General features: G+C 36.0%; 1 protein-coding gene across 1 annotated transcript; it reads left to right on the top strand.

Annotated features, from left to right (window-relative positions):
* The first annotated feature begins 2,966 nt into the window (after positions 1-2,966).
* On the top strand, positions 2,967-4,773 carry LOC121969262 (premnaspirodiene oxygenase-like). The gene is made up of 2 exons (XM_042519254.1): positions 2,967-3,906; positions 3,975-4,773. Exons 1-2 carry the CDS (start codon positions 3,016-3,018, stop codon positions 4,593-4,595), a joined length of 1,512 nt encoding a protein of 503 aa, XP_042375188.1. The 5' UTR covers positions 2,967-3,015; the 3' UTR covers positions 4,596-4,773.
* The last annotated feature ends 10,232 nt before the right edge of the window (positions 4,774-15,005 follow it).

The following is a 15,005-nucleotide window of genomic DNA, read 5'->3' on the forward strand; positions in this document are numbered from 1 at the left end:
GGGGATAAAGTTTTATCCCCCCAGGGCGCCCGGAACCCTTTGGGCCGCCCCGACCAAGGTTATAAATATAGCCTTGGTCCATAAGCTTTTCAACGAACTCACGAATTGTAATTCCAACACTTGTGTGCTTTAGTTTAGAGTTAAGCTTCTGTTTCTGCGCTTCATTGTTGTACGAGGCTTTTCTGCCTGAATGAGTATTTAGTGCTACATTTGTCTTGGATTAACAACCTCTCCGGTTGTAACCAATTAAATATCGTGTGCCTCGTTTTTATGATTTACTTTCTGCTTATTTTATTTTATAAGTGTTAGCTTAAGAGTTTGAGAATGGTTAATTTCATTTTTATATTTGTAGATTATCTAACCCCCCTTCTAGCCAGCCGTCACGGTCCTACACTATCTTCTTAATTTTATAGACATATAAGAATCCAGAGTGAATTAACCGATAAATTAAAAATGCTAAGTTAATGGATCAAATCGGTAATACATCATGACGTCAATTCTTCAAATTTTTATATTAATTTTTACAATTTATTTTTTTATTTATGTTATCGAATTTAAATTGAATATATTAACAAGATTTTTAAAAATATATTAATTTTAATTTGATACGATACAGAATTGTGTAGATATCTGGTTCAGTATGATGGTTTTAATTGAATAAATTTTCATAATTTATCTTTTTATAAAATATATGGGAAGAGGGCCGTTAAAATAATATCATCCCTTTTATCATTACTATTAATTTATTGGAGTAAAAGATCATAATATGAATCATATACAGACAAATAAAGTTGCATTTTCATGTTACTGCAGACTAGATGTCATTTTCTTCTTTTGGACACTATAATCTCACAGTGGCCTTTAAAGATGCCAACTTGTCATCTGTGGAAGATTTTTTTTTCTTTTTCTTTTATTCTCTTTCTCTCAAATTGTCTTATTTTATATAATTTTACCATTAGTTTTTTGGCATTTTCGAGGATTTAGATATAATTTAATTGTATGCACATATGAGAGCATAAATACATTAAAGAGGTTTACTCATTGATTTTGATTTGAAGTTTTTTATAATTCTTTCAGTGATTTTCATCCGAAACAGATGGATAGACTTATACCATTTAAAAATTTAAAAACTTAATATTTTTTAAATAGCAGGAGTCGTAATAATTCATTAGTTATGGAATATAATTGGCATTGATTTTATAATAAGATTGTGATAAATTTTATCAAATTTTTATAAATTTATTATTTTTAATTCATAGGTATAAATCAATTAAAGAGATTTACCAAGTAGTACATTGATTTTTATTTTTATTCAAAGTGATTTAAGATTACTTTATTTGGAAGAGCGAAAATTAAAATTAAGAAAAAATTTCTAGAGTGAAAAAATTTTCGTTGTTTACTTTATTTAAATTTTTAAATGGAAGAGAAATGTAATCATCAACGGATAATTTTGAAACTTCTTAAAATAATTTTCACTAGAAAAAATGACGTATGTATTTTTTTTTATTTAGAAAATTATATTACACGTGGATCTTCCTCTATCAAGATAAATAAATATAAATAAAAAAAAATCTTTACCCTTTCTTTTCTCTCCTTCTTAAAATAATTTTTCACTAGATTTTTTTTTTCCCTTTCTCATCCTCTTTAATTAGAGTAAAAAACGCATTAGAGCTTTGGTGTCCATCACTTTCATGAAAAGAAAGTGACAGAGTGAGAAAGAGCATATCTAAAATATAGATCTTGATTTTGGATGGTCGAATTAATGAAATGCCTACGTTGAAAGATTTTAGAGAGGGATTGTTCATAAGTGTAGGACTGTATAGCCATGTGGAGTAGAGGGGGTGTGCCCGTCCTCTCTCATGTTTTGTTAAAAAAATTAAAACAATATATTTGAAAATCTTCATCGTTTATTTGATTGGCCTATTTACCATTATTTGTTGTCGGAATTAAAATTGATTATATATTACCCCAAGTATAACACAGATAGTAAACATATGATATCTTTGGTATAATAGTTAGGATTGATTCTTAGAAACTGATGATTTGAAGTTTACCCCACCATATACTTGACGTCTGTATATTTACATATACCTCTCTCCATATCCGTAGGACTAACACTAAAAGAACCGTTAATGTAACGGATCTACATTGAAATTGATTACATATTTGAAAAGCCCACAACCTAAGCTATCTATTGGTACATATTTTTATTAGTAAATATCACAACTTAAAATATTAAATATTAAATTTTAATATATATATATATATATAATAAATGGATGAATTAAATCGTAGGACGTGAAATGAGATCACTAAATTAAAATTGAATTGAGTTTGAATTAAATCCAACAGATAGGTGCGGAGATAAAGATTACGTTGGTTTAAATCGAAATTGATTTGAAATTGATTTAGTCAAATTATTACCGAATCACGTTTAAGATTTAAATAAGTTTCATCAATTTAAAATGAATTAAGATATTTTTTCATAAACATTCTATTTCAATTTTTTTTCTCTCTTTTTTATTACATTACAACCCCATTGTACCATATGTCACTCATTTGTCCATCCCTCATTTTTATTCTTCTCTTCTTTTCTTCCCTATTTGTTTATTCTCTTTCTCTTCTCCAACGATAGTAAACATGTAATTTTTTTTTTCCTTTCTCCTTTTCTAAGCATAAGAGTTATTTTTTTTCCTTTTCTCTTCTCCAACAAACAAGAGAAGCAGCATCAAGATAAGCGTTGAAGATTATAAATGATTTTTTTGACTTTGAGTTCTAGATAAATTTTGGGGATGAAGAATTATTATTTCAACTAAATCAAGACTATAGTTAAAAAAAAAAAAAAAAAAAATTAAGTTCATTTCAACTCTCTAAATTTAAAATTTTAATTTTTAGATAGTGAAAATAAATTTATACTAATATTTAAATATTTTTAAAACCATTTCCTCCTCCTTAAAAACACACAATTGTGAAATACGGAGAGAAGATAGACAAAACAGTCGAGAGACCTTGGAGATGGAGCTCCAACTTCTTCCCCCATCACTGTTATTAGCCTTCTTGTTCCTTCTCGCACTCAAATTCCTGCTCAAGAGTCGGCGGTCGGACTCCAAACTCAGACAAGTACTCTCACCGGAGCCGCCTCTGCCTCCCGGCCCCTGGCGGCTGCCCCTCGTCGGCCACCTCCACCACCTGGTCGGCAAGCCCGCCCACCGCTTGCTGCACGACCTCGCCGCCGTCCACGGCCCCGTCATGCTCCTCAAGGTCGGCCAGGTCGACGTCGTCGTCGTCTCCTCCACCGCAGCAGCAGAGGCCGTCGTAAAAACCCACGACGTGAACTGCGCCAACCGCCCGGAGGTCGCCGTCGCCCGCATCGTCGGCTACGGCTGCACCGACATCGCTTTCTCCTCCTACGGCCCCTACTGGCGCCAGATGAAGAAGGTTTGCATCGTCGAGATGCTCAGCGCGCGCCGTGTCAAGTCCTTCGCCGCCGTAAGGGAGCGCAACATACTCGACTTGACGAGGAACATGTCCACCGGATCTCCAGTCAACGTCAGCGAAAAATTCATGACCTTGAGCAGCAACATCATCACCGAATCCTCCGTCGGCAAGATATACGATGGCTTTCTCCCGGTGGTGAGGGAGTTGATGGAAACGCTCACCGGATTCAGCATCGTCGACTCCTTCCCGTCCTGGAAATTCCTAGACGTCATCACCGGAACAACCTCGCGGTTCTGGCAAATCCGACGACGGCTCGACAAAATCATGAATGAGATCATCAAGCACCACCAGACGGAGAAGAAGAGCAATCAATCAGAGGAGGACTTGATCGACGTGCTTCTGAGGATTAAAGAACAGGGCAACCTGGAAATCCCCATCACACTCGACAACGTCAAAGCCTGTATAGTGGTCTGAATCGACAATCAATTCTCATCCCCGTGCTGTATCTGAACTTCATACTAATCTGTAGATTACAGGATATGTTCGTGGGAGGCACGGATACCACGGCGACGACTCTGGAATGGGCGATGTCGGAGTTGATGAGGAATCCCGAGGTGATGAACAAAGCACAGATCGAGGTGAGGGAGGCGCTGAAAGGCAAGGCAAGAGTCGAAGACGGCGACGTGGAGAAGCTGAGCTACTTGAAGATGGTAATCAAGGAGACGCTGAGGCTGCACGCACCGATCCCGCTGCTGCTGCCGAGGATGGCAAAGCAGAGCTGCGAGGTGATGGGATTCAAGATTCCGGAAGAAAGCAGAGTGCTGATCAACGCGTGGGCCATGGGGAGGGACCCGGAGTACTGGGAGGACGCGGAGAGCTTCTGGCCGGAGAGGTTCGCCGGAATTGAGACGGACTACAAGGGGACGTACCTTGAGTACGTGCCGTTCGGCAGCGGGAGGAGGTTATGCCCGGGGTACCAGTTCGCCATGGCCACCATGGAACTGGCGTTGGCGCAGATGCTCCTCTGCTTCGACTGGGAGCTGCCTGGCGGGATGAGGCCGGAGGAGCTGAACATGGAGGAGATGTCTGGGTCGACGGCGTCCAGGAAATCGGCCCTGTGGCTGATTGCTACCCCTCGATTTCCTCCGCCCGCTTGAGACCGTATCTTATCTTCTAAGCATGTTATTTATTACTGGTGTTTACTAAACCCCAACTGGTGGTTAAGCTTAAGACAGTATTACAGAATCTAAACTCCAAGTTGTTCTGTAACAATAATATATATCATAGTCCATTGGGACGCTCAGATCAACTCTAGGAAGGATTCTATATCATAAATCAAGTTTGTTCTAAATCCTTTTGCAGATATTTTTATATGCTCGCACCTCCATTTTGCCATGGCATTTCTTCAAAATGAATATTCCTTGAGATCGCCCTTTGAATCTCCCAGTTCCAAGTCTGCTAGACATTCTTCTGCAGTTAGGGGAGGAAGTTGCCTTGTCTTTCGCTTTAGATTGTGCTTGTGCCAGTCAGATTTAAAGTGTTCTCTATATTGCCTAGCATCTCCCAGTGCAGCATCACAGGTGAAAGTGACTAATAAATCTAAAAAAAAAAAAAAATTTAAATCATTTTAAATTAAAATTAATATATTTACAAAAATCTCCATAATATATTTATGCTCATGAATTTGAACTTAATAATTTCTTTTAAAATAATCATGAAATTTTTCTATATTTTTTTCTTACTCATTCAAAAATTTATTGCTATCAAATTTAGATTTGAATGCATAAATACATTAACAAGATTTCTATGAATATATTGATTTTGATTTGGAATGATTTAGAATTTTTAAGGTCCCTCAATCAATTTAAATTGATGGACCGACTTACATCATTAAAAAATTTAAAATTTTGATATTTTCTAAATTAGGAGAATCTTATACTACAAAAAAATACAGCATTAGAGACGGAATATTCCGTCTCTAATCTGTCACTAAACTAGATTAGAGACTGATTAGCAACGGAATTACTGCGTCGATACGAGTTTTGTCGCTGACTCTATTTAGAGACGGAATTTAATATTTTGTCGTTATTTAGAGACGATATATATATTCCGTCTCTAAAATTTTAGCGATGGGAATTAATCATCAGTCGCTAACTATAGAGTTCCGGCTATAATTAGATTAAAATTCCGTCTCTAGTTAGAGACGGAATTTTAATGATCCGTCGCAAGTATCGACATTTCAGACAATTTCAGAGCACTCAACAACGGAAAATTAAAGTTTCATCGCTAGTTATCGTAATAACAATAATTTCCGGGGAGAAATTAGAGACGGAATTTTAATATTCCGTCTCTAATACCTGGAAATTGTTGGACTTTTTGAGAGCATGAAATAAAAACGAGACGAAAGCGGTAACCAGTCACAGTGATCTCCCGAAGGAATCGCAACTGAAGACGCCAGTCGACGAAGAGGCTGCCGCTGTCGGAAGCACGATCACGGGGCAACCGGAAAACACTTCAAAGTTCACGAGTCAAATCCCAGCCTCTGGACGACTTTCTCCTTTGCTCGATCATAACACCTCACAGCTTCACTTGCTCCTCTGATCACCTTCTGCTGCGCTCTCTTCTCTCGTCTTCTCAAAGGCTTGGACGGACCTTTATAAGAAGACTAAGGAAGACGAAGGGGAAAGGACACCCCTTCGCCTCCTTGGCGTTTGCAACAAAGAGAGAAACGAAGGGAAACCGTGCCCCTTCATCTCCAGTAACGCCCAACAGAAATTCCAGCAACAACATTTTGTTTTTGCAGTCGTCCTTGTTTACATTTCATATCAATCTAAACCATCACATACGATGGTTTTCAAACAACACAATACGTACACAATTAGACAATGACAATACAAAATAATATATGAATGTAAATATCGAACCAAATATCCAATCGAATCACAAAACACAAATACATTACTACAACAACTCCAATAACAATAATCCAAGCACAAAACTAAAACTAAATATCTAATCAAAAAATAAAGATAAATATTCAAACATCTCTAACCATAAACACCTGATTGTATAGTACTACAACATCTGAAATTTAAAAACACAATACAACACCTTGTAGCAAAGAAAATCCAATCCTAAGCTAGAGATTAGAGCAAGTCATTAGTGCCGAGCCGGGAAAGGGTTCCCGGTGACGGCCCTTCGACGGTCAAGTCACACAACAGCAGAAGGAGAGAATAGAGCAAGTAAAAAAGTTAATAGTGGTGCCAAAAGACGTCTGCGCGCGTACCTCCGCGGATGGCCACCTCCCTCCTTATATAGAGCTTCGGCGGGCTGACTGCACACTTCCGGGCAGATGCGCATTCCCAAACTTTCCCCAAAAGCTAACATCGAGAAAGGGTCCCTGACGTCTTACTATAACAGGGCGAACGCATCCCTGTCAAGGTGGCGGAATCTTCTCCCGTACGATTTTCTGTCCATCGGCGCTGTCAGCCGGCGGCATTGACTCCCAAAAGGATGTTGGCACGTATCCCCCGTCTAATTTGTCGACCGTTAGTCTGGTTGAACTTCCCTTGATCGGCCTGGCCAGCCAATTCCCTAACCTCCTTCGAGTATATCTGAGCCGAGCGGCGTGAGTGTCTTTGGTCACAGTGCGCTGTAGGCTCAACCAACCCTTCTTGAGTTCTATAGGTCGATCAGGTTGTAGGCTTGGCCCACCTTCAGCGAACTCTTTTGGTCGATCGCCGAACTCTTCCGGTCGACCAGCTTGTAGGGACTTCGGCTCGGCTAGTCCCTTAGCTGACCACCTCTTGACTTTGACGACCATCTAAGCGTTGAACTTCTTTGGAGATGGGCCGTCCAGAATTATCACCGGATCAGACACCATATTTGAACTCCTTACAATTTTAGAAATCCATAGAAACTGAAATGGGTGTAATCGGAGCTCTCTAGGTCCATCAGTGGGTTTTGACCGAAACCCACTGATCGACCTAGAGAGTTCCGATTGCATTTATTTTAGTTCTAGTAGATTTCTGAAATTGCAAGGAGTTCAAATATGCTATTCGTTATTTATTGTTGCTTCTTCAAATGTATTAAAATGTTATGAAAAAAATTGACTAATGTTATTCATATGTTCTGCTGATAAAAAAAAGAGAAAAGTGAGAAATATAATGAAGAAAAGAAAACGGTAGAAAAGTCAAATTATCATGAGAATAAAATAGGAAATGCACTTTAAAAAATATATTTTTTGATAAATAAAAAAGTAGTGTAATAAATTTAAATCTCTATCTATGTCTTTTAATAAATTGTTTCAAAATATAAATTGTCGATTTTGAAACGAACTATGAATCCGTCCAAAAGTGTCGTATTCTTTATTATTAACCGTATTTTTTTTTTCTTTGTCGTATTCAATTGTAACATAAGAAAAATAATATATTTATTATTTTTGAAGTAGAGAGATTTTTTTTAATGATTAGTTGATAATCAATAATATTGAATAAAAACATATATAACTATCTTCTTAATTTTATAGACATATAAGAATCCAAAGTGAATTAACCGATGAATTAAAAATGCTAAGTTAATGGATCAAATCGGTGATACATCATGACGTCAATTCTTCAAATTTTTATATTAATTTTTACAATTTATTTTTTTATTTATGTTATCGAATTTAAATTGAATATATTAACAAGATTTTTAAAAATATATTAATTTTAATTTGATACGATGCAGAATTGTGTAGATATCTGGTTCAGTATGATGGTTTTAATTGAATAAATTTTTATAATTTATCTTTTTATAAAATATATGAGAAGAGGGCCGTTAAAATAATAGCATCCCTTTTATCACTATTATTAATTTATTGGAGTAAAAGATGATAATATGAATCAGATACGGGCAAATAAAGTTGCATTTTCATGTTACTGCAGACTAGATGTCATTTTCTTCTTTTGGACACTATAATCGCACAGTCGCCTTTAAAGATGCCAACTTGTCATCTGTGGAAGATTTTTTTTTTCTTTTTCTTTTATTCTCTTTCTCTCAAATTGTCTTATTTTATATTAATTTTATATAATTTAATCATTAGTTTTTTTGGCATTTACGTGGATTTAGATATTTTATATTTACAGATAAATATTACATATCTTGGCATATCATTTCTACTGTAAGTAGTCTTTATATTTATTTTATACACCACAAAAGATTATTCCTTTGTCTTTACTATCTTTATCAATTAGTCCCTAGCTTAACATAAATATAAATCATGAGTAATTATTGATCATTAATCATTAATCAGTAATATAAGTGATCAAAAATATGAAGAACTTTATATTTACTTTATAGCCAGATTGAACAATGAACCATCAACGTGTAATATATAAATTATTTGAGAATGGGATTGGTGAAGAATTAAATATCATTCTCATTTGGCATATTTAATTTTTATAATACTCACATTACTTAACATATTTCCAAAATACCTCTCCAAATATCCCTTCTCTTTATTCTAAGTGATCAATAATCTCGGATGAAAGTGACTAATAAATTAAAAAAAACTTTAAATCATTTTAAATTAAAATTAATATATTTTCAAAAGTCTCCATAATATATTTATGCTCATGAATCTGAATTTAATAATTTCTTTTAAAATAATCATGAAATTTTTCTATATTTTTCTCTACTCATTGAAAAATTTATTGTTATCAATTTATACTACTCTCAAATTTAGATTTAATGCATAAATATATTAAGGAGAATTCTATGAATATATTAATATTGATTTGTAGTGATTTAGAATTCTTAAGACCCCTCAGTAAATTTAAATTGATGGACGGACTTACCTCATTAAAAAATTTAAAATTTTGATATTTTTTAAATTATGAGAGTCATAGAATATATTGATGGTGCTAGTTATATTGTCCTATATATTATAATGAATTAGTGATAAATATTATTGAATATTTACCAGTTTAACAATTATTACTCTCCAAGGTTTGCGATGGCGGCCGACAAGAGCAAGAAGGTGAAAGGTGAAAGGGGGGAAGCAGCGGAGATGGGAGGAAGAAAAAGCCTCCACGGAGGTCGGTAAACCTAAACCTTAACTTGCTTTTTCTCAGCGCCTTTTAGCTTTCCTTTTACGCTGAATCCTATTCTCTATGGAGAGGAAAAAGCAATGTTTTTGAAGGATATTTCTCTTTCTCTAAGTTCATCTTCTTACGATGTTATTATGTCGGTCCCTGATGTAGTTTCAGATCCATCCGCGCTAGGGTTTGAGAAATCTCCTCATGATCCTGGGCCTTCTCGCAGTCCTAGGGGCCCTTCATTGGAAAATTTCCCTGATCTTAGGACTTCTGACCCTGAGGTTAGAGTTCCTGCACCTATCAATAATGAACCTAAAAATGGAGTCTCTTCTGGTGGTAATTCCAAATGGATTGATCTTTTCCGTCAGAATCGTACTCGTGCTCCAGGTTGTGATCTTTCTTGTATCCCGCCTGCGGTGAGTTATGGTGTTCGTGTGGTGAAATTTCGCTCTACAGAAGTTCTTAAGGAAACTCAACGGTGGCAACATGCTTTGATTGGTAGTGTTTATGGGTATTCTCCTCATTATAAGCAAATTGAGAATTTTGCTCTTAATCGATCGAAGCAATATGGTCTTTCCTCGGTGATTCAGATTAAGGATAATCTTTTTCTATTTCAATTTGACTCTGATGCTAGTGAAGATAGGGTTCTTAATGATGGTCCTTTCTTTTTTTAATAGTAGGCCTCTCATTCTTAAAGCTTGGATTCCTCGAATGAAGCTTGATCTTTGTGACATTCAGGAGTGTCCTATCTAGATTCAATTACCCTTGCTTCCTTGGGAATTTTGGACAAAGGACATTCTTAGTTGAATTGGTAGTATTCTAGGTAAGTCTCTTTTCTGTGATCTTTGCACTTTCAGACGAGATAAGCTTGGTTTTGCTCGTATTTTGGTTGATATGCATATTGCTAGAGACTTTCCTGATTCTATCATTCTTGAGGATGAATTTGGTGCCCAATTCACCCAGAATGTCATGTATGAATGGAAGCCTATCCCTAGTAGTATTTGTAAACAATTTGGCCATGATAAGCACCTTTGTCCTTCTGCATTGTCTAAATCTAAGCAAGTCTGGAAGGAGAAAGTTAAACATCTTGTTATAGCTGCTGCTACTAATCCTGTTGCCACAAATGTTGTTGCTTCTGTTATCTCTAATTTTGCCTGTGAGATTGCTGCCATGTCTATCTCTTCTGCTAAGATGGCTGCAGTTAAGGGTAAGGCTGCTTTACCCACTGTAGCCTTGTCTAGTAATTGTGAATCTAGATCGACACTCACTTCTAAAAATGATGTGATTGTATCAGCTCCTTTAACTGGTTCTACTCCTGTCATTATCCCTCCTTCTACTGGTGTCATTGGGGAAGGTAGGCCACGGAGAATTGTAAAGCCCCCTGATAGGGGTCAATGATTTGCTCTTGGAATGTCAGGGGATTGAATGATCCCCTTAAGCAATCAGAAGTGTATCCTTTGGTTACAAAATATAAATTGATAGCTTTAGGACTTCTTGAAACAAAAATAAAGCCGGATAATAAAGATAAAGTCCTCACTCGTTTAAAGTTGTGTAATTGGTCTAGCCTTGATAATTTTCATTTGCATGCTCTGGGTAGAATTTTATTGTTTTTTGATGGCTTTAAAATCATTTTTACTGTGGAAAAGGTTACATCTCAGTTTCTTCAATGTAAAGCTTATTTGAGATTCAAAATTTTTTGGTGGACTCTTGTATATGGCTCAAATTCCCCTATAGAGTGTTCTGTTCTTTGGTCTGATCTAGTTGACCTTGCTCTTTCTACTTCTGGTGTTTGGCTAGTGCAGGGAGATTTTAATTCCATTTTGAATAATTCTGAGAGAATTGGAGGTGCCCATATAACAAATTGTGGATCTGAGTTTGAGGCTTGTCTTTTTAGGTGTGGTCTTTCTGAGCTCAGCAACCATGGTTCATTTTTCACTTGGACAAACAACCAGGATGCCAAGTCTCATATCTGGCGAAAGTTGGATAGATGCTTAATCAATTCTGATTGGCTAGATGTGTTTCCTGGGTCTGATTATGAGGTCATTAGTCCAGGATTGTCTGATCATTCCCCTCTTATTGTTCATATTAGGAATTTGATTCCTCGACGTATCTCGCCTTTTAAATTTTTTAATATGTGGACCACTCATCCTCATTTCAAGAAAATTGTTTCTGCGATTTGGAGATCCCCTATCTCTGGCTCTCATATGTTTGTGCTTTGGTCTAAACTCAAGTTGCTTGCTAAGGAGCTTCGTGTTCTTAATAGAGTAGAATTCTTGGATGTCTCTGTTCGTGTTGCTAACTGTAAAGCTTCTTTGGATCATTTGCAGTCAAATCTTCACCAAGCTCCTCTTGATCAAGATCTTTTAGACCAAGAGCGAGCTTTGGTTATTCATTATATATCTCTAAAATTCTATGAAGAGAGCTATTTCAGACAAAAAACTCGTGCTAATTGGTTAAAGTTGGGTAACCAAAACACTAAATATTTTCATCAATCCCTTAAACTTAGATATGCTAAGAACAACATTGTATCTCTTCATCTTCAGGATGGCTCTATGTGTTCTGATCATTCTACTATCTCTCGTGCTATGATTGACTTTTATGAGGACTTATTGGGAGTTGAGTCTCATGCTCGAGTATATTCTGATTCTTCTATTTGGCAGGCTGGTAAGCTTCTTTCTTTTGAGCAAGCTACCTATCTTTGTAGGCCAATAAGCTATGATGAGGTCAAATCCACTCTTATGGGTATGTGAAGTAACAAAGCCCCTGGTGTGGATGGTTTTAACGCTTACTTTTTCAAAAAAAGAATGGGATATGTTGGCCCTTCAGTTTTTGCTACAATTGATAAAATTTTCAAAACTGGGCGTTTATTGAAGCAATTCAATTCCACTGTCCTTGTGGTTATTCCAAAAACTCCCAACCCTTCTGGCCTTACTGATTACAGGCCCATTGCTTGTTGCACTATCATATATAAACTCATTACTAAAATCCTTGCTACTAGAATGTCTCAAGTTATGTCCTCTATCATAGCTTTGAACCAATCTGCTTTCGTTAAAGGTCGCAGAATAGCAGACAACGTTTTATTGGCCCATGAACTTGTACACAACTATCATAGAAATAATGGTAACCCAAGGCTTGTTGGAGTGTATACTGAAAGCCTAAGCTTTTGTAAACATTTGTTTTGAATAAAGAATCACATTTGGTCAAATTATCTACATTTGTTTGTAGTTGTTCAATTAATTTATATTGTAGATAACATAGTATGTGGTGTCACATGCAGAAGATAATGTTATCAGTACCTTATAAATTATAAACAGTAGCTCACGACCAAAATGGAAAGGAACAAATCATTAGAAGGTCGTAGTGTAATTAGGTATCAGTTTATCTTGACTGTATAATTACACTAGTACACTTAGAGTGTATTGAGTAGGACCATTTGAGGTCGTTTCTTTTATACTGACTTTATAAAGGAACAAAAACCTCAGTTATTATGGAAGTGTGTGCTCTTAATTCTAATATAATAACAAGCATATATATTTGATATTTATTTCTTTAATTTATCAATGGGTGAGATTTAGTTCGATGAATCAATAAGCCCGATAAGTTGGGAAATGATATCACTTATAGTTTGTGTTGTTGATTATAGAAGGAAACTGTGTTCTAGAGATACTAGGTTGATAATGTCCCCAAGAGGAGCTCATAAGGATTGTCATGTTAAACCCTGCAGGTGGACTTAGTCCGACATGACGATAAGGTTGAGTGGTACTACTCTTGGACTTAGATATTAATTAAATGAGTTATCAGTAACTCACTTAATTAGTGGACATTCGATATCTTAAACACAGGGAGACTAACATGCTCATAATAAGAAGGAGCCAAAAAATGTAATTTGGGATTGGTGCGGTAGTTCAATAATAGTTCTCTAGTGGAATGAATTATTATTGATAAAATTAAGTTGTGTGTTCGGGGCGAACACGGGATGCTTAATTTTATCGGGAGACCAAAACCAATTCCTCCTCTCGGTCCCTATCGTAGCCTCTTATTTATAGAGTTCTATACCCACCTATACCCACCTTCTATACCCACGCGATAGGGGCCGGCCAAGCTAGCTTGGGAACAAGCTAGGGCCGGATAAAATTGGGTGGCCGGCCCTAGCTTGAACCTAAGCTAGTGGGGGCGGTCAAATTAAATTAAAAGGAATTTTAATTTTAATTTTTATTATGTGGAAGAAATAATTTATTAAAGAGAATTAAAATTAAAATATCTCTTGTAAAAGATCTACAAAGATTAAAGAAAGAGATTAAATCTCTTTCATTATTTGTAGATTGGTGAGATATTTTATTTTCTCTTTAAAATTATCCACATGTTGATAAAATTAAAATTATAGAAATTTCCTTTTATCAACCATGAAGAGATTTTTAAAGAGAAATTTTATTTTAAAATTTCCGGAAACAAATTAGGAAGTTTTAATTTGTTGATTAAAACTTGTCTAATTTATTTCCTCTTGATGTGGCCGGCCATTAGAGATTAATTGGGGAAATATTATTTTATTTTTCTCAATTAAATCATGTCAAGGGAATTAAGGAAATTTTATTGTAATTAAATTTCCTAATTTGCCTAGGCCAAGGAATATAAAAGAAGGGGTGAGGGTGCCTTCACAAGATACAACCTCTATTATTCTCCCTCTCCTATTCTTTGGTGTGGCCGACCAACATCTTCTCCCTTTCTTCCTCTTTGTGGTGGCCGAAATTCTCTATTGCTTGGAGCTCTTGTGGAGGCCGGATACTACTTGGAGAAGAAGAAGAAGAAGGAGAGAAAGCTTGCATCTCTTGGAGCTTGGTTGGTGTTTTTCTTCTTCCTTGGTGAAGCTTTATTTTTTGTGGCCGAACCTAGCTAGGAGGAGAAGAAGGTGGTTGATGGTTTCTCATCTCGGAAGATCGTTGCCCACACAACGTCCGAGGTTAGAAGAGGAATACGGTAGAAGATCAAGAGGTTATTTTTCTACAAGGTATAACTAGTAATTTTTCTTTCCGCATCATACTAGTTATTTATGGAAATAATACCAAATACAAGAGGCTTACGTTCTAGTATTTCGAATATATTTTTCGAAGTTGTGTTCTTTTGTTTTATTTTTCCCTTGTGATTTGATTGTTCTTTTTGGTTAACCTAAAGTTATTTTAGGAAATTAAATATTAGCTTTCTATAAAAGGTTTTGTCTAGTCGGTGGTGGTTGCTCCCATATCCAAGAAGGCCATGTGCCTCGCCACGTCAGTACTGGGAACCAATTATGGAAATTAATATTTAATGGAATTAATAACTTAAGGTGATTTGGGTCGAACGTGTTAAGTTCTGCAGGAGACCCAAGTCAAAACCTAAAAGAACGAATAGATTAAGTTTTGGATCAGACGTGTTAAGTTCCGCAGGCGATCCAAAATTTAATTTAAAAGAACACATGGTAGCTAGGAAAAGGTTCAGACCTTTGTACAAAAT

The sequence above is a fragment of the Zingiber officinale genome, chromosome 4A, assembly GCF_018446385.1.
Source record: "Zingiber officinale cultivar Zhangliang chromosome 4A, Zo_v1.1, whole genome shotgun sequence".
Lineage (NCBI taxonomy): Eukaryota > Viridiplantae > Streptophyta > Magnoliopsida > Zingiberales > Zingiberaceae > Zingiber > Zingiber officinale.